The sequence below is a fragment of the Sciurus carolinensis genome, chromosome 7, assembly GCF_902686445.1.
Source record: "Sciurus carolinensis chromosome 7, mSciCar1.2, whole genome shotgun sequence".
Taxonomy (NCBI): domain Eukaryota; kingdom Metazoa; phylum Chordata; class Mammalia; order Rodentia; family Sciuridae; genus Sciurus; species Sciurus carolinensis.
Window position 1 is genome coordinate 47,228,861 of NC_062219.1, and position 21,235 is coordinate 47,250,095.

Genomic DNA, 21,235 nt, shown 5'->3' on the forward strand with positions numbered 1-21,235 from the left:
CATAGAGGCTTTTTCAGCATTACTGTATTGTCTCCGTGCCAGAAGTGGCAAGATCACCATTAGAAATGGAAATTACATTTGAAAGCCATTAGACTTCTAGGTAATGCATCTGAAAAATTGATCACACTTTAGAGGCATATGTGGTATCATTTTTTTTCCTTTTTCTAAATGTTTGAATTTTATACCAATGTTTAAATTTAATTGGGTGTTAGCTTGAGGTTGGAAAAAGGTTGTTTTGGGGGAGGTTTGTCCTGGTTTTACTGTAAAAAGTGTTTCAAACTCTGCTGAAATGTTGCTGAAAAGCATGGTGCTGGTAACAGTTCAACAATCTGTGGCTACTCATTCTTGCCTACTTTTACTCTCCCTCTGAAGCAGGTTAGCATTGAAAGTGGTATGGAGAAGCCTGCATGTGTGTTCAATTCTTTGTTTCTTCTTCCCTTTCCCTCTGCCTCCCCTACCCTCCTTTGTTCGCTGTACCTCTTGTGTTCAGTATGTGTAACTTGAAGCTAATTTGTACTACTGGATACCTGACTGGAGCCACAGATACAGAATCTGTATTGTTCTTACTGAAACACAGCATGGAATTAACATTATACTTAAATAAAACAAACCTAAATTAAAAAAAACAAAGTATCTTCTCTGATCACAATGGAGTAAAGAACCAAAAATACAACCATAAACTGGGAAATTCACAAATATGCAGAAATCATGTAACAGACTCTTAGATAACCAGTAGGACTCAAAGAAATAAACAAGACATCCACACACAAAAACTAGGAAATACTGTGAGATAAATGAAAATGAAAATATACCAAAACTTAAGAGATATAATGAAAGCAATGCCCACAGGGAAATTTGTGGCTATAAACACCCACATTAAAGATGACCTCAAATCAAGAACCCAATCTTTCACCTTAAGAAACTAGAAAACTTAGAGTAAATAAAATCCAAAGCTATAAAGGGAAGGAAATAATAAAGAGCAGAGATAAACAAAATAGAAAATAGAAAAAAACTAGAGAAATAAACCAAAAGATGGCTCTCTGGACCAATAAAAGAGAAGAGATTCAAATTAATACAGTTAGAAATCAAAGTGAGGATATTACTACTGACCTTTCAGAAATAAAAAGAATATTATGAACAAAGGCAACAAACTTGGTCATCAAAAAGAAATGAGGGGCTGGATTTGTAGCTCAGTGGTAGAGCGCTTGCCTAGCATGTGTGAGGCACTGGGTTTGACTCTCAGCACCACATATAAATAAATGAATAAAATAAAGGTCTATCAACATCTAAAATATATATATAATGTACATATATTTATATATACACACATATGTATATATTCTTTTTTTTTTTAAATGAGAAAACTGTTAGAAACAGCCAAAATGACTCAAGAAAAAAATAGAAAAATCTGAATAGGCCTAAAATAATTAAAGATATTAAATTATTAATTGAAAACCTCCCAATAAAGTTCAGCATTAGAATGGTTTCACTAATGAACTCTACCAAACGTTAAAGAATTAAATCCTTCTCATGCTTCCAAAACACATATCAGTTCCTAATTAATTTTAGGAGGACACCATTACCTTAATACCAAAGCCAATATTCTTTATGAATATATATCCAAAATTCCTCAATAAATTTCTAGGAAAATGAACTCGCTAGCATATTAAAAAGATAAAATACTATTATCCAGTAGATTTTATTTGAGGAATGCAAGGATGGTTCAATTAATATAATAAGCCATATTAATAAAATGAAGGAAAACAACTGATTATTTCAAGTGAGGCAAAAAAAAAGCACATTTAAAAGAACTCAACATTGTTTATCATTAAAAAAAATCAACATTAGGAATAGAAGGAAATTATATCAACACAATAAAGGACATGTATGAAAAACCCAGAGCTATTATACTCAATGGTAAAAAGAGTGAAAAGATTTTATTCCAACATAAGAAACAAGACAGTGATAGTGGTTTTCGCTACTTCTTTGCAACATGGTATTAAAAGTTCTAGCTAGAGAAATCACAAAAGAAAAAGAAATTTTTAAAAAATTCAAATTGAAAAACAATAAGTGAAACTATCTTATTTTCAGATGATAAAATCTTAAAGAAATCCAAAATAACACACAAAAAATTATTACTGTCAATAAACGAATTCAACCAAGTTGCTAGGCACAAGACAGACACCAAAAATCTGTTGTATTTCTATACATTACCAATGAACAAGTGAAAAAAAATTAAGAAAACAATTTTATTTACAATAGCATCAAAATGAATAAACTTCAGATGTTCTTTGACTTATGATAGGGTAACATCTTGATAAATTCATCATTAGTTGAACCTTATATCCTCCCCCCACCTCCCTCTGAGGTTTATGTGCTAAAGGTTTGGTTTCTAGTCTATGGTGCTATTGGGAGGTACTGGGACCTTTAGGAGACGGGGTCTAATGGATGAAGTTAGGTCATTGGGGGCATGCCCTTGAAGAGGATCTTGCTCTTTCGCTTCCTAACAGCTTTGTTCCAAACACATGCTCCCTGTCATGATGTTCTATCTTACCACATGCCCAAAGCAATAGGACCAAGCAACTATGAATGAAAACTTCTGAAACCATGAGCCCAATAAATATTTCCTCTTTGTAAGTTGATTTAAGAGAACATAAAAGAGAGAGAAATGATAAAATTTGAAATTTTTGCCTACTGTCATGCTACTGTGGGTATCAGAAAACATTATAAAACATTGCTGAAGAACTTAATTGTGTATTGTAAAATATAGTAGAGAATATAGTTTTCATAAAGTAGAATTAATTTAATTGTAATAAAATTAAACAAAGTACTTACTCTAAAAGAGGTGGAAGTATTTCACAATTCAAAACAAAATCTCTGCATTCTGCATTATCACCCGCAATATTACCAAGTGCCCAAACAGCCTTAGAAAAACAAGAAAAAAATACTCTTAAGAAAATACCTTGATTAAAAGGCTCCTTTTAGAATGATACTTTAGAATAGAATAAACAAAATCACAATTTTCTACAGTGTGTGAAAATGAAAAGCAAGTCAGTAAGAAAGGAACATTTTAGAAATTAAATTTTAAAATTTTAATCAAATTATAAGGGAATTTTAAAAGTTCTTGTATGGAGAGACAAAAGATAACTATTTAGGAAATTTTCCAATTACTTATACTAGAGGCTTATCCCTAAGCCAAGAAACTCTCTAACTACTGATCTGTAAACTAGGAAAAGAGACAATGCATAGAAAAATAAATTAATGTGAGAATTAAATGAATCACTGAAAATAAACATAAGATTAGTCAGATTTTTATTAACATTTAAAAATAAATGGTGGCAAAAGATCAAATTATTAATTTATTAAATTTTAGTCACATGAAAAACTATGCAAATAAAAATATCATTTTATTATATTCTCACTTTGAATTTTTCCTGTAAATACAAAAGTATATGCAATTGGGAAAATTTAACATTCTAAACATGAATTAATACTTTTGACTTTTAGTTTAGATATTTTTTTTTTAATTTTTCAAAGAAAAACTTGTAAATAATAAACAAGGTTGGGATTATAGTTCAGTAGTACAAGTATAAAGTGCTTGCCGAGTACCTGTGAGACACCGGGTTTGATCCTCAGCACCACATAAAAATAAATAAATGAATGAATAAATAAATGAATAAATAAATTAATTAAATAAAGGTACTGTGTCCATCTACAAATTTAAAAAATCTGTTTAAAAGAGCATAAACATAAATTAAAAAGCCCTAAAGCAAAGATATTTCTCACCCTGGGAAGCATAATATTCTCTTAATAGGGATATTATTTTTGGAGACCAACTTGGAAATATGTAAAAAACCCTTAGCAATTTTAGATCTGTTGATAGGGTAGTCATTTTCAAGAGGCATATGAAAAATGACATAAAGAGATGTCATCATAATAGTTTTAATACTAATAACTGGAAGTAACTCAAATGTACAATCAAGAAATTGATAGCAAATTATAGAAAATACCTGAGTGCATACTAAGTTACCATTAAAATTTTCTTGGAAGAATAATTAACACTATAGGAAAAAGCTCCCAATATTAGTGTTAAGTAGATTAAAAGAAAAAAGATGTTGAATGGAATGGTAGATCTACAGATCAATGTGCATAAAAATGATACAATCAAAAATACCAAAATAGATTATTTTCTTTGGATGGTACAATTATATTTGATCAAATTTTCCCTCTTACAAGAAAATCTTGAAAATGTATTCATGAAGTATATGAAAATGGTTCTATTCAAAGTTATGTGATAATTTAAAAAGAAACAATAGAATCACTATAATAATCCACATGCATGCAGAGAATAATTAGTAGACTGACCCAGCTTTAAAACCTACCAGCCATTCATGATTTTGTGTAAGCTACTAACTTTTCTGGGTCTCAGTACATTCTTTTGTAAATAGAAAGACTGATTCCTATGCTAGCTGAGATCACTCTTTCAAAGAATCCAGGATTATGACCGAGACAATTCATTCTTCCACCCCTCTAATCTGATACTGAAAAGAAATTAGTGTTTAATAAATGCATTGTACAGGCAAATTAGCCACAAAAAATTACTAGTCAAAATTACAAATGACATTTTCAAGATAAAATTAAGAGCTAGCATATATAATAGTACAAATTAGAAACTTACCTGTTCCTGAACATCTTCATGTTCTGAATTAAGAAGTTTGATAAAAATTGGAACAGCCCCAGTTTCAATCACTACCTTGGTGTGCAGAAAAGTTCCAGATGCTATATTAGTTAGTGCCCATGCTGCTTCAAACTAAAGGGGGAAGGTGAAATAAATAAATGCATGAAAGAAATGTCAGAAAAAGAGAAAAAAGAAAGAAGAGAAGCAGTAAAAATGTAACAGGACAAGTATGAGAGACTGACTGACTTATGATTAGTAAGCTTCATTGTGAAGTCAGATTTCGTAAATGAAAACTCTTAAGAAAAACAAAAGTATTCTCCAATCTGTAAAAACAAGAACTGAGAGGGAATAAAATGGTAATTTACAAAACCAACAATATATAAACACATTTTAATTCATAAAATTGCTGATGTTTGAGACAGTAAGTTATTCTAAAGAAAGTTCGAAAATAAAAGACTACTTTACAAAGGAAAAAAATCATAAAAGGTACTTGTTTCCCTAGGTAGGAAGTAACCTCAACCTCGTTATAAGAAACAATAAAATGGAATTTCAGGGATTTAGAGATATTTGTTTGACATCAAAATTTCATTATTAGCAGAGCCAGTGCTAGAATTTCTGATGCTCTTTTAAGCAGCAGAGCATCAAAGAAGTTATTTGTATCAATTCAATTAGAATTTGGATACATTTATATATGATACAATTTAATGGCAGAAACTGAGAAACCTGAACCCATGGCTCCCAAACAATAAAGCTGTAAATATAGAAAGCAACATATAAATTCACAGGCAAACTAAGCAATGACTATAGCTTAAAACATACTTTGAACAGACAATTTTCCTATTACCGTAGAAGTCATCATAATTAACAGAAATTGTACACAGAACCATTACCAAAATACTGAAAAGTACAATTATTGTTATGTATAATATTAAGAAAAAATTTATACTAAAAAACAATGTAGACCATAGTCATAACAAATTGTAAATAAAAGACAATTAAGGGAGATAGGGTGGTGCTTCAGTGGTAAAGTGCTTGTCTAGCATCTAGCATGTGTAAGGCACTGGGTTCGATTCTCAGCACCACATAAAAACAAATAAAAATAAAGGTTCATCCACAACCCCCCCCCCCAAAAAAAAGAGACAATTAAGGGGCTGGGGTTGTAGTTCAGCGTTACAGCCCTTGTCTGGCACGTGTAAGGCACTGGGTTGGATCCTTAGCACCACATAAAAATAAATAAATAAAATAAAAGAATTCTGTCCATCTACTAAAAAAAAAAAAATATATATATATGTATATATACATACATATATGTATGTATATATTTGTTGTTGTTGTTTTTTAAAAGACAAAGGATTACTCCACAAAATTTTCCTTGGTATCTGTAGAGAAAATGTCAGTGAAGACTAGTATATTCACAAACCTACTGAAGAATTGTGAAAAACTAGAATGCATACATATGATTAAAGAAAGAAAGAACTTTCTAAAAAGGAAAAAAGAAAGAACAGTTCAATTTCACTTTTACTATGTGGCAATAATGCTAACTTTTCTGATTTGTCAAAGTAAAAAAAGATCTGGACATTCATTTGAAATTCCCCTATTTTTAAAAAGTCTAATTCACATGTTTTAAAACGTGTGCAGGGAAACAAATATGTCTGCAGGCCATTCTGGTCTGTAGATCCCAACAGGCTTTAGACAGAATAATGGCCTGAACTAATATTCATATGCATAATATGGAGCTACCTCAAGGTCACATTACTGTATTTCATTAGGTCTTAATTATAGTAACTAATAAATGTTCAATTTCCCAAAGTTCTTGAATACACCATGCTATTCTCTCAACCTAAAACTATTTTCCTATTCTTAGTCCACCAAACTCTCCTTCACCTTCACGACTATTTGAGAAGTCTTCCTTGATTTCCCCCAAACAGAATAAACTACCAAGTTCTCTGTGTTCCTACAGCATACAGTTTTGTTACAGCACTAAGGATATTGTGTTATCACAGATCTGCTTTTGTCTTCCTTTTGCTACAGAGAACTTCTGTAGATAGGAACAATGTTTTAAGTTTGGAACTATAATGTCATATAATATTTGGTTCAAGCTAGCCATCATTTTTTTTTTTTTTTTTTTCTGTACCAAGGATCAAACCCAGGGTTGTTAACCACTGAGTCACATTCCCCAGGGTCTCCCTAAGGTGCTTAGGGCCTTGCTGTTGTTGAAGCTGGCTTTGAATCTCTCAATCTCCTATGCTGCTGTGATTATAGGCATGTACCACCACGCCCAGCACAATCAATACTTTTATTTATTCATATCACTCATTTCATTTCACACCCTTAGAATTGAAGAGTTACATAATAAACTAGATATCGGGATACCCAGATGTTAAGTCTGGAATCTGGGCTTTTATATAAAGCCAAGAAACTAGCTCTCATGATTTCTGATCCAAAATAAATGAAGGTAAAAATGCAACCAGAAAATAAAGTAGCCTTTTCCTCAGAGACCCTATTGTACACATTTTCAACAGTTTTTCACATTCACATGTGCTACATAATTCCTCTGTTTCTATGAGGCCTTTCCCAAAATTATTCAGGTAAGTGAATTATTCAGGTAACTATTCTAAATTGCAAATTCAACAACTGTTAAATAACATTCCTTCATTAGCATTATTAGGTATAGGCTTACTGGAATTCCTCAGATACAATTCCACCCTGTACTCTTACTTAAGAATTTACTGGATGGGCTGGGGAGATAGCTCAGTCAGTAGAGTGCTTGCCTTGCAAGGACAAGATCCTGAGTTTGATCCCCGGTACCGCAAAAAAAAAAAAAAAAGAATTTACTTAGCAAAAAAGTCATGCAAATTTTGGTAATTTGCCACTAGTAGCAACTTATGTGGAAGACATTTTAAATCAGACATATCAAGGATGAAGAGTAATGCTCCTGGGGAAAAAAACTTTAGTCACATTTTTACTAGATTATACTAGTTTATTCTTGTTTCAAAAAAGGAACTAATTGATTAGCTAAAATGTTTTAAAAGGAAACATTACAACTGCGGTTAACTAAGAAACAAAATAAATTTAACCATTAGATTAACATTTTAGTATGAGGTTTCCTAAAACAACAAAAAAATTATTAATGGATAACAACCACAGAATTTTTATTAACATTAATAATAATTTTATATACTTTCAAATATTGATTAATAAAATAACAATTGCTAGAAGAAACAAGCATTGTCATCATGCCCAGGGCAAGACAGGTGATAGTATGTTGTTTTTCTTTAACTGTCAAGTACTTTCTGAATGCTTATTATATAGTCAGTACTGAAGAATGTTAACATGGAAACTAATGTCACTTCTACAAACAGATTAAGATAGAAAACTTTAGACTTACTTGTAAGGTACAATTTTCATTTCTTTCAAGGAATTTCACAAATCTCTGTACAACTCCTGGTTTCTGTATAACTTGATCTATTGGTGGATTAGGTTCTAAATATTGAAAAAGAAATCAGTTACTACATAGACACAAGAAGACACTTATCTGGTCCTTGTTTCAATTATCAGGGCACATAAAATAACTTTAGCTGGATATAACTGAAGACAAATTTTCTCATAATTGCAATTTTATTTACTTATTTATTCTGCTGCTGGGGAGACAATCAGGTAGCATTCCACCACTGAGCTATATCTCCAACCCCACTGCAATGTTTTTTTTTTGCAAAGCAAATGCTACTTTCTCATTAATTGCACCAATAAAGAGATTTTAAAAATATTTTCTACATAGTTTAAATTGAAGCCTATGAAGGAGGTTACCTTAGCAACATGGGAGTATTTTAGCCTAACACTTAAAACACCAACTGAGGGATAAAGGACCTAATTCTTTCCAATATCACCCTCAATTTCAAGGATACCTTCTTTACTACCAAAAATGATTTGCCTAATGTCTCTAAGTCAGATGAGATTCTGTTTTATATGAATATTTCTTTTTATAGAAATGCTATTGGGCTATCTAAAATCTTAATAAATTTCTAGGAAATGCAGAAGACTTTTTAGAATCATAAAAGCTCTAGGAAATTCAAGAAAAATTCAAGTCTATTTCAGGGAGAGAACAACTAAACACAAAGAAATCTTGCTTCATCTTGGATTTAGTAAAAATTCCCTCTGTGGTTATTCAGTAACTTCTCTGTTGGTGTTCTTTTGGATCAATCTTATTTCTATTTACTCTCTTCCTAGAAATCAGCCTCTTTTGCTAATTCATTTGCCACTTAGAGTCATCATTTGTGATAATTCACAAATCTCCTTAACTGAATTCTTCTCTCCTATATGCCAGACCATATTTATAAGTGCGTTTAAGATGTATTTTTGGGGTTGGGGAGATAGCTCAGTCGGTAGAGTGCTTGCCTTGTAAGCACAGGGCCTGGGTTCGATCCCCAGCACCCGAAAAAAAAAAAAAAATGTATTTTTGTTTTCACACCTTAAAATGTCCATAACCTAAATCAAACTCATATCATAATGCTTACTTACTCTTACCCTTACCCTTCACCCAACACCCAAATTTGTCTTATACTATGTTACCTATCTATCTAGTCACACAAGAAAAAAATTTAATTTACTCTTCATACTATAGTTAAAAAAGCTATAGAATAAAATTTTGTTCAGATGCTCTAAATGAAAGTCCAGGTTCTTCTAATTATTAACTTGAGACCCTAGTTTAAACCGTTTTACACTTACATAAACAGGGTAAAACAATAATATGTATTTTTAATTCTTTTACCCTCCACCTTTAAAAAAATCAAAACTAAATATTATGGTTATAGCTTCCACCTTTGCCTTTCTTGTTTTTTCTCTTTTTCCAGAAGAAAATTCTAAATTTACTATCCTTTTTTTTTTTTTTTTCCCTAAATTTATAAGAAAATTTGCCTTGCTCTTTTTGACAGTAGACAGGAGATGGAATTAGGAGAAAACAGGAATTTTGTTTTTTAGGTTTTTGTTTTGTTTTTTGGTACTAGGGATTGAATTTAGGGGTGCTTTACCCCTGAAATCCATCCCCAGCCCAGCCCTTTTTATGTTTTATTTTGAGACAGTCTCACTAAGTTGCTTAGGGTCTCACTAAGTTGCTGAAGCTAGCTTCAAATATGCCATTCTCCTGCACCAGCCTCCGGAGTTGCTGGGATTTCAGGTGTGTGCCACTGGGCATGGTAGAAAACAGGATTTTGTGGTTAGAGAGTAGAAAGAGGCAGGTACTGAACAATCAGTTATATCTATCTCTACAGTTAAATATAGATTTAGATATGACATATACATGGATAAAAACCCAAATATGGTCTTTTCCTGGAGAATTAAAAGCAACACTTTTATGGTTACCTCCATTTAAAGAAAACAGTTTAAGTGTACTTCGATCATCAGCTAATCCAACACATATCATTAACTGTTACTAGTATTATGTGAATTGACAGAATAATGGTTTACATACTTCTAAAGGTAAAGAACTCTGTGAGACCTTTATTCATTATGGCAGTATAAACATAAGTAAAATAGGGGACATATCTGCTTCAGCAAATCTATACAAAACTGAAATTGAAAAAAGGATGATTTGTGATTTATATCTACAAGAGTGGTCATGCTAGGGAAAGAGGTGATTTTAGCAAAATGTCATTATCACAACTTAAAGGGGTAAAAGTTCAAGCTAAGGGTAGGCGGTGGAGTAGCCAAGGACATACTTAGATGTCAAAAGTAAGAACGCTTATTACAATAAATAAATGCTTCCAAAAGAGGCAAAGTTTCTGGATGTTTTTGCTTCCAGTTCTAATTATACTGCTTTCCTATTTTTCCTACACTTGATGAATCAAGTAAGACTACACTAAATCTAATACTTTAATAGGCCTGATAGATTTGACAGGAATCTGCATCAATTAGTAAAAGAAAACATCTACGACTCTTGATGTACGCCCAACTTATGCAAGTAAAAATCCCACTACCAAGAAGAAACAGAGAAAAGTGATTGCCTCTAAGGAAAAGATAATACAGTTTAACAGAAACAACACTCTGAGTAATTACAGCGAATGAGGATAGAATCTTCTGACCAAGGAATTCTAAATCCAGACAACTTGCTCAATGGCATCAGAAAAATATTACTTAGGCACACAAAGGCTTAAAAGAAATTTTACCAAAGAAAATTTCATAGGAAGTGGGGAGGAGTACAGAGAAAACAAAATCCTTAAAACCATGCCCTGCCTTAATGAATCAAAACACAGAATTCAATAATGATCAAGTGGTAGCATAAAAATACTAGTGGCAGGCTCTAAAAATAAGGTGGCACACAACTGTAATCCCAGTGACTCTGGAGGCTGAGACAGGAGAAGTGTAAATCATGGACAGCCTGGGCAACTTAGAAGACCTTCTCAAAATAAAAACTAAAAGGGCTGGGTATGTGGGTCAGTAGTACAGTGCCCCTGGATTCAATCTTCAGTACCAAAAACAAATAAACAAAAACGGTGGCAAAATATAAAACAATTAAAATTTTGTTAATCAGTTATAATATCATGCATAGGTCAAAAAGAAATCTTGAAAGAGTATGATAATATAAAATGTAATGCAAAAATATTAATCTCATCAAAAAAACAATTCCTAATTACAAGAAAAACCCCAGAAAAGTACGAGGAGAAAAAGACAAGGAGTCATTCTTGATTATACAAGGATTTCTTAAGATCACTAAGCTACTTTAGCTTGGAAGAAGAATGAAAAACAAAACAAATGTAGAAAGCACAAGTAAAAGTCATGGATTCTATGTAGACCTCACCATGAGATTTCTTTTCAATTCTGTCTCTATTAGGAAGATAAGGCATTTTCAAAATCTTATCAGTACATATATGGAATTTATAGAATTACAATTGCTAATTAAATTACTAATTCTATGAATTCCATACATGAAACATAAGACAGATTGAGACACATCTTTGTTTAGTGATGAATTATTATAAAATCGGATAAAAAATAACAGGCAATTATAAATTACAAAGGGGCAATAAATAAGGCAAAATATTCAATCTATCAGAAAAATATCATATAAAATGCTATTACAACCACAGAAATGAAAAGATGTACCCCTTTTGTGTATATGGAATCAAAATGCGTCTGTGAAAAATAAAATAAAATAAAATAAATGCTATTACATAAACATTTATGTCTTTAAAAAAAATTGTGTTGGTAGAAGTACACTAAAAAGAATACTTATATAGGGGTTAGGGCTGTAGATCATTGGTAGAGCACTTGCCTCTAACATGTGAGGCACTTGGGTTCAATTCTCGGCACCACAAAACAACAAATAAATAAATAAAGATATTGTGTCCATCTACAACTAAAAAAAATTTTTAAAAAAAGAACACTTGTACAAACTGAAAATTCCCTTTGATCCATTATTTCACTTTGTGAATATATGTGTAAATATATGCAGATTGTACAATGATTTTTATAGCAGTATTTATGATAACAAAAAGCTTGGGAAAAACTTAAGACTGATTAAATTATTACTTTATATTCATACTCTATAATGTCATGTTACCATTTTAAAATCATGTCTTGAAAAATACTTTTACAAGCATTTACAACCTTATTTCTATTTTGGGAAGGGATACCAGGGATTGAACTCAGGGGCACTCAACCACTGAGCCACATCCCTAGCCCTATTTTGTACTTTATTTAGAGACAGGGTCTCACTGACTTGCTTAGTGCCTCACCATTGCTAAGGCTGGCTTTGAACTCCTGATCCTCCTGCCTCGGACTCCCGAGCCACTGGGATTATAGGCGGGTGTCACTGCACCTGGTAGTACCAAGATCATTTTTATATTTGCTTTATAAAATTCTCTTATATTTTAAAAATTTTCCACAATGTTAATTTAGTAATATCTTTTAAAATAGATGTTATTTTGAAAGACATGTTAAAGAGAAATGAAAACATGTACTAAAACAAAATTCTATTGCAAAATCCTATAATACCAAATAAGCATACTGAAAATAATTCTTGCCTTTAGAAAGTAGCTTTCTAAATTTCTGTGTTGCTGTCAGCTGTTGTTCAGCATTGTTAGAAAAAATCATCTGAACCATATCTGTGGTAATAACTTCTTCCTAAAGCACAAAAGAAAATAAAATTTAAATTTAAATTTTTTGCAGGACTAATACTTTCGCAAACACTGTTTTTGAAATATTGTTGAGGTATAACTCAAAGTACATTTTTGTAAAATATACCTCTGGAATGGGTACAGTAGAACTGATATCTGGATCCTGGATAGGACTTTCTAACATAGAGTCATCATTTCTGGGCAAAGAGACATTTCTGCGTTTGAACAACTGCAATGAAGAGAAATCATTTTATACATGGAGATTTCTAAATGCTCAGTTGCTATAGAATTCCACTTTTCATTTTCAAGAACAAATCAAACTAATAATTTTATAATTTAAAATTTAATGTACATATTTACATTTTATAGCACTTGAAAAAGCATATATTCTGAAACTGAATTATGAGATATGTAAGAATTTTTTCAAGAAAATCTTAATGTAAAAAGCACATCTATTTCATAGGGATGATAATAGATGGTATATATTAACTGAGTTAATATCCCTGTTTATTAGTTCAGGAATGGATAAAAATGAAGGGCAAAAAAGGAAGAAAGAAACATGGTAAAAGTAGATTTATAGGTACATTTCCTAATTCAAAAATGAGAAAAAAAAATCTGGCTATAGTCTTTGTGATTCCTAACTAATACTGCTATTCTTCAGTCTGTACACACTTCCCTTTGTTAATCAACAAGAATTTTTTTTTGAGTGCATACTATAAATATTAAGGACTGTGAGACACTACTACAGATTAAGGGCTGACAAATCATATTATTAATAGATTAACTGATTGTGATATTGAGGAGTAAATACAAGGGAGCTCTACTACCACTGTGTTATATTTCCACTCTTCCCCCCAACCATTTTTTTTTTTTTTTTTTTTTTGAGAGACGGGGTCTTCTTTCATTGACCTAGCTGGTCTCAAACTTGTAATCCTCCAATCTCAGCCTTCCCAGTTGCCTGGATTACATAGTGTACCACCAATTGACATTTTTTTCTACTTTCTTCTCCAATCTTTTCAAAAATCAGTTTTAATTTGTAAATGTGAGGACCAGACACTCCTATTTATTTGTAAGTGTTTCTAAACCTAAGTATATCTTGGAATGAAAAATGTTGAGAAGTGCTCTCTTAAATGATTTTCTATTCTTTATGTCACATGTGCAAAATATAATGAAACTATAAGAGGAACAGAATGAATAACATGGGAAGATTACTATAATTAATTTCAAAGATGAACACACAAAGCAGTAAATAAACATAATTACTGTTTTCTAGGAAACATATTTCAAATGAAAAATGGCAGTGAGTGATCTAAATGAATCAAGAGTAAAAATTTCTTAGCAATGGGGTAGAAATATGATAACATGAAAAGTTTATCCATAAAATAGAAAAATCATTCCAAGTGACTAAAACTTGCAAAGGGATCCTGATTCATAAATTTGCAAATATTATTCCTGGAATCTACTAAATTAAAAAGTAGATTTAGTTATAATAAATTTTCAACTTTCCACTAAAAATTGTCTAAAAATTAGCAATAAGCTTTTAAATCTCTATATCATTCTTTTGTCAAACAAAAATAAATGTTTAAAAATACCTACCTGTTCTTCCCTTTTTTGTTTTCGAAGCTGTATTCCTTCTTCTTCTCTTCTTCTGCGCATCTCCTGAGGATTTAGGGCTTTATTCTTATAACTTTTCATTCTGTAATTATCTTTCCCTGGACTAGCCATGGAATCTTGAAGGAAGAAAAAAGAAGACATGGCTAACTCTCAAAGCAACATAAGATACTTCCTCTAGAGCAGGTAATTCAGGCTCACTGATTATACAGATCACAAAGATCATTCTGAAACTCATGTACAAAGAGCAAAATGATCAAATATTTTAGGAATTACATATTTGTCTTAAGTTTGTTTTCTGTTACTTTACCAAAACACCTGAAACCAGGGTAATTTATTTAAAAAGAGGTTTATTTCATTCACAGTTATGAAGGCTGGGAAGGTAAAGGAATCTGCTTGGGCCTCACCTTGCTTTATGCATGGGGATATGGGAAGTGAGTAGATATGTGCAGAGGGAAAGGGGACAAAGATGTTGACTAGTTTATAAGATCCACATTTATGAGAACTAATACATTTTCACAGAAGACATTAATCAGTCTTAAAAGGCCCAACTCTGAACACTATTACACTGGCAGTCAAATTTCAAAATAGGTTTTAACAGGGATAAATCACATACAAACCATAGCAATATTAGACGACTAACAGATTTTAGTCTAAATACAAAGTTATTACCCTTACTTCATAAAGATTCAACAACCTTCCTTATTCCTTTACCTTTGGCCTTTCTGAAGTAGGATGTATCTTAAATCAATCACTTGAAGTCAGGAAATAATAATGAACTACTCAGGTAATAAAAAAAGAAAAAACCTTCTAAATTATAGCTTCTGACAAAATCAAATAGCCAGCACTAAACAGTCTTATTGTCAATGAAATACAGTATTAGGCTTCAATGCGCACACCTCAAATATTTACTGGGGTCTGGCATCTTTCACTTATTTAAGATACTACCTTAAATTAAATACTAAGGCCATGAGTTTTACAACCTGAGTTATAACTGCAGTGTCAGTTCTCAGTACTCCAGTAATTATGAGTTCTTTCACAATATTTACATATTCTATTTTTCAAGTTTTGCTACAAAAGTATTTCAGAACATTATACATTTCAAAACAAATATACTTAAGTATATATAAAATATATAATATAAAATTTTATATTTGAAGTGTATGTTCTACTTTTACTTTTAAAATAAATTACATAAATGAATATTATATTGATAGTTTGCTTTATCTTACTTATATAAATACTAAAATACTGATACTGTATCCTATTCTGGATTTACATATGAAGAAAAAAACCAGTTTAAAGTGGTGTCCTCACTTAAGTTAAATATGATAGATAGTGAACCTAGTATGTTACTCTGATGAATTCAGAGGATAACAACCAGGCCTAACCAAATGATATTATCAATCAGCTCATGAAGTAAACACCAAAGGAGAGGCTGTCATCGATCTGACATCCCAGATAGAGTAGACATAGACTAATAAATGGGAAGATTTTATTGTATAGTAAAGTATAATTTACATATGCATTAAATCCTATAAGAGCACAGAAGACAAATATGTATCTTGAGGCACTCTGAACAGTTTCACCGTTTTCTATCTTGATGAGAGAAATCCTCCAGGGAAGAGGATGGAAAGGGAAGAGAAGCAACGAGCATTTCAAACAGAGGAACTACTCACAAAAGCAACATTTTCTGAAGAACCCTGGCATAGCCAGGTGCTGTGATGCTTGCCTGTAATCCCAGCAAGGCAGGAGGCTGAGACAAAAGGACCGCAAATTTGAGGCCTTCCTGGGCAACTTAACAAGATCCTATTTCAAAAATAAAAGAATTAAATAAAAATAATAAAATATCCCTGGTACTAAAAATAATAACTAAAAAAAGAAGCCTTACACGTGAAGCCTCAGTACAGTAAAGAAATCCAGAGTGCTTGAATAAGAAGATGCAAGAGAAAAGGGACAGGAAACAAAGCTATAAGTGTAAAACATATGTGGTTTTTGCAATCCAGTTCAGAAATTTAGACTTGATCCTAAAGAATAAAATTTAAAAGATTAAGGAGAAAGTTATCTCAAATAATCCAGGGAGAGAAAAGAGAGATGCTGAAGATATATTAGTAGAAATGAAAATATAGAAGGTAAGTTAGATTCCAGAAATATTTCTGAAATAGATTCAATAAGAATTAGAAGACAAATATAACAGATATGTAGTAAAGAATAAAAGGAAGTTGAAGATGACCCCACAGTTTTTAGCTTGAGTCATTTTAGTATTATGATAAAATAACCCATACAGGGAATAGAATTGAAGGATCAGGAGGATCAAAGTAGAAGTTATTTGGTTTGCCTGCTTGTTTTTGAGAGAATAATAATGAATTCAGTTATTTTAAATTCATTTTAAAAATTACATTAAGTAAAAATCACGTTTGGCTTGTAGTTCTTTAAATTTAACAAAAGCATAGCCATAAAGCCATCACAGTCAAGACACAGAAGAGAGCCTATAACTCTAAAAAACTGTCTCATGTTCTTCCTATTGACCCTCTTCCTAGCCCAGCCTCCATGCTTCATACTTGGGAACCACTGATTTGTTCTCTAGCCATATAGTTATGTTTTTTCCTGAATTTCTCATAAACGGAATTGTATACAGTCTTCTGAATTCACCTTCTACTTGTGTCATCCATGTTGTTGGCATTACAGTTTGCCCCTTCTTATTGCCAAGGAGCATTTCACTGTTGGGATACTTCTTAGCTATTAGTTTTTCAGCTGATGAACATTTGAGTCATTTCCAATTGTAGGAGGTTATAAATATGTCTGCAACAAACATTCACATAGAAGTGTTTGTGTAAACACAATTTTTTTATTGCTATCTATCAGGTAAATATTTAGGAGTAGAATTGCAGGATAATAAGGCAATAGTGTTTCACTTTATAAGAAACTGACAAACTGCTTTCCAAAGTTACTGTCCCGTCTTGCATTCTCATCAGCAATATGTGAGAGTTCCAAATGCTCTGCATCCTGTATCCACTTGGTATTGTCAAGACTGTTGGTATTGTTGTTAATTACAGTCATTCTAATAATTACATACAACTTCAATTTGAAATGTTAAATTTCTAGTACATACTCTGACATAGATCCTTACTGATCATCCTATATCATGGAGAGCTATAAAAGAAAAATCACCAAAGGAGAACACTTGAGGTTATTCACATTTTAACAGAAAAAGGGAGAAACCTTGAGATCACTGGTAAAGTTTGACAAATCTCACTAGTGATGGAGCTAGAGGTAGAATGGAATGGACTGAAGAATTGAGAATGTGGCTGTGGGTATAGATTAGTGGTAGAGTATGTGCTTGAGTATATGCAATGCCCTGGGTTCAACTCATAGCACCAAAGAAAAGAAGCTGGTTTGTGTCTCTGAAGTTAACCCATGTGTATTCTAGAAATTAAAATGCATTTATAGTTGACCAAAATTCCTCTTTCAAATATTTAATGAATTTTAACAATACTGCATGCACCTATAAGTAATCATCATTAGAAACTATTCAATCTAACTTTTCAATAACATTTACCATTATTTTCTTATTATCTTATATATCAAGAAATCTTCTAATCTCACTAAGAGCTTAAGCTCCAAAAGGAAAAATGAAGATCAGAGTTCATTACAGAGCAAATTAGGCCTCAACAATAGTTGCTGAAAAATGACCAACAAGTAGAAAAAATTTTAATGAGAAGAAACATTTTTGGTAATAAATCTCTTAAGATACTTAGCACCTATATATATATATATATATATATATATATATATATATAGCACTTTCTACCACTTCTAAGCTTTTTTGATTACACATTTTTATATATGTAAAATGCATGTGTATTCATCCTCAACACTTACTTCTAGACATCTATTACTATGTTAATAAGTTATCCCATTATAAAATTCACAAAAAATTGATTTTTTAAAAAAGGAAATTTTAAAAAAGATAAATACATGTTCTAATATTTTCTTTCCACATTTAATTGGATCATTTTGTGTTCCCAAACCAGCATCACACGCATTCATTCTAGATACTACTTCTGAGACCATTAACCTAGGCAACCAGATTAAAAACGTTTAACAGAAATGTTTCAATATAAATTTATTATTCAAATACAAGGTAGTCCTCCAAATTCATATATTACTTTTTCCTTTTTCTTCTATAGTACTAATTTCCTGCATCTTATTTAATGCCTGCCTTTTCCTGTGTAGATTTAAAGGGACGTCAAGGCTAAGGAAAATAATCTCTAAAGATGTCCCATCCAATGAAATTGTTTTGTTCACAGGAAAATACAATTTAAAAGAGATTCAAAAGCTGGAGGCATTATAAGGTATTTTAAATATAAGAAAAGCTATACAATCACATTAAATTTGCAAAACAGAAAAATTTTTTTTCATTCATAAGCTTAATTTTTTACCCAGGTCTTTAAATCATATTTAAGTTTAGCAAACTGGAATCTAAACTTAGGATTTTCTTTTTTTCTGATTTCTATTAATTGAATTTTTTCATGCCAGTAAAGATTTCATTTCCATGTATCAGACCTTCTCATTAGAAAATTGCAAAACTGTACTAAGGGTTAAGCACCCACCTGAAGCCCCTACAACCAAACAAGTAGTAGTTAGGTCTGAAGGGCAGAGGCATGCCATGCTCAGCAGGAAATACTCTTTCCTACAAAATATGAATCATTACTGAGTACCGAAATTGCGATACAAGTCAGAAGTCTTTCTTTTCTCCGATGTGTCTAAAAAGGCCAAGTGTTCATGTCAGTGACATATTTTTGAAGTATCACTGCCGTTTAATGCTTTCAAATCCTTATATGCATTATCGATTATACGCTATTAAATTTTCATCTTGGAACGGAGCTGACACCATCAACCGAGCAGTGTGGAACCCTGGACTGAGCGCTCCCAGGCAAGCAGGAGGAAGGACAGCTGGAGACAGGTAGAGTTGCTTTACGGAGGTATCCCAGGATCCTGTCTCTAGCGCGGTGGCATTTCCATAAACTCCCTGCCGCTGGTTACCTGGCGTGAGTAGCAACGTCTGGCAAGACTACATACTGCGAAGAACTACCCAGAACGGTGAGCGGGAGAGGTGAGGATCAGATCCGTTGCCTAAAGCTCCTTCCAAGGATCAGCCTGGCTGTCGGAGAGAATCTCTCACCGCGCGTTCACATCTACAAGGGAAAGTCGGGCTGCCACGCCCCCACGACTGTTGACGCCCTCAGGAAAATCTGAGAAACACCCTGGCAAGGCCAGGTCCAGAGCCCTACTCAAGGAAAGGAGTCAATAAAAACAGTGGCCACAGGAACTAGTAGAATCCAAAAGGACCAAGCCTGAGATTCCCCCAACCTGGCCTGTGTCACTCCCACTTACCCATTAACGTGACACTCTCCGGTGCCCTGACTCCAGTGCGGGCGGCGACAAGGTCGGCTTCAGGTAAGAGTGCCGGTCACTCCACCCCTAGCGCGAGCGTAGCGACCCGGTTCGCATTCCAAGATGGCGGCCACCTGAGCCCCTTGCCCGAGACCCCGAGGCTTGGTTCCCAGAAGCCCTTGCGCGAGGCGGCGGCGGCGGAGGCGTGGCCGCACAGACTAGCCGAGGGGCGGGGTGAAGTGCGCGCCCCAGCCACGCCCACCCAGGGAAGAGCCGCTAGAACGAATCCTAGGGTTCCGCACGCTTGCGGTGGCTGGGCTGTGCACTGCGGTCCCTAGTCTAGCCTGTTTTACTCGGGGACGAGCTCCGATTCATTCATTCATTCATTCATCCGCCTATCCATTCTTCAACCTAGTGTTGATCGGAAGCCTAATCTGTGCCAGCCACAGTTTTAGGTATTGGGGATTCAGTAATGGGGTAGGGAGCGGTAAAAATTCAAGCCACATGAAGTTTACACCGAGTATTTCACCTTCATGAACGTCTTCCTATAGGCTCGTTTGTTTCAAGTTTCTTAACTGGCCATTCATATATAATTTGGGTTTCCATAACATCTGCAAGTTTTTGACTAATATGTAGTCACTGATTTATGCAATGAATAGTAATTCCAGATAAAATGCTCTAAATTCTATCACAAAAACACAGCCCTTAAGCCACGATGAAGATCAAAAACCAGTATTGAAAACAGACTAAAATCCAGATGTAATGCTAGGCACAAAATACACAGGATAGATAACATAAGGATTCCTATCCTGAAGACATTTACCATTTTTTAGGGGGCGGGGAACAGGACAAATCGTTATGTTTACTGTGTTCAATAATTGACAAATTACTTAACTGTGTTTATATGTGTCGGAGAAAAACAGAGAAGCTTGATTGACAAAGAAAATCTGGACAGGGCTTTTGAAGTATTAATAGGATTTTATTTACCTTAAACTCTTAGCAATTCTACCCCTTTCCTATTTCCTTTTCCTGCTCCCTCCAGAGAAACAAAATACACAGACCTAGTAATCTTCCCATCATAAAACTGTTGGGATTACAGTGCATCCACTAGAATAATCTCCCCATCTCATGATCCATAACTTAATGATAGCGGAAAATTCTTGTCATTTTAATCGATTTTGACAAGCAGAGAAATGTAAACGTTCAATCTACCATGTCCAAATGCATATTATCTTGAAGAACTCTGGCACTCTCTCGCAAGCTCGCTCTCTCTCTGTGTCTCTCTCTGTCTCTCTGTCTCTCTCTCTCTCTCTTTTTTATACCATGAGAACTAGGGCAAGTTAGTGTTATCTGTAGAAAGTTACTTTCTTGCTTTAACATCAGGACCATTGCTCCTTGGAAAGCTGGTCATACAAAAAAACTAAACAAGCTAATACTA

At 33.1% G+C, this 21,235-nt stretch overlaps 1 protein-coding gene across 4 annotated transcripts in view; it reads right to left on the bottom strand.

The window, feature by feature from the left end:
- Kpna5 (karyopherin subunit alpha 5) overlaps positions 1-19,960 on the bottom strand; it is a 45,016-nt gene extending 25,056 nt beyond the window's left edge. For all 4 annotated transcript variants that reach the window (XR_007109489.1, XR_007109488.1, XM_047558527.1 and 1 more), the window contains exons 1-7: positions 19,798-19,960; positions 14,386-14,519; positions 12,917-13,018; positions 12,697-12,796; positions 8,067-8,161; positions 4,679-4,810; positions 2,836-2,924 (exon numbers count right to left, since the gene is read on the bottom strand). Coding sequence is in view for 2 of the 4 variants with exons in the window: in XM_047558527.1 (XP_047414483.1) it covers positions 2,836-2,924; positions 4,679-4,810; positions 8,067-8,161; positions 12,697-12,796; positions 12,917-13,018; positions 14,386-14,519; positions 19,798-19,801 (656 nt within the window). In the remaining 2 variants the exon portion in view is untranslated. The remainder of the gene's footprint in view (positions 1-2,835; positions 2,925-4,678; positions 4,811-8,066; positions 8,162-12,696; positions 12,797-12,916; positions 13,019-14,385; positions 14,520-19,797) is intronic.
- Positions 19,961-21,235: the final 1,275 nt, after the last annotated feature.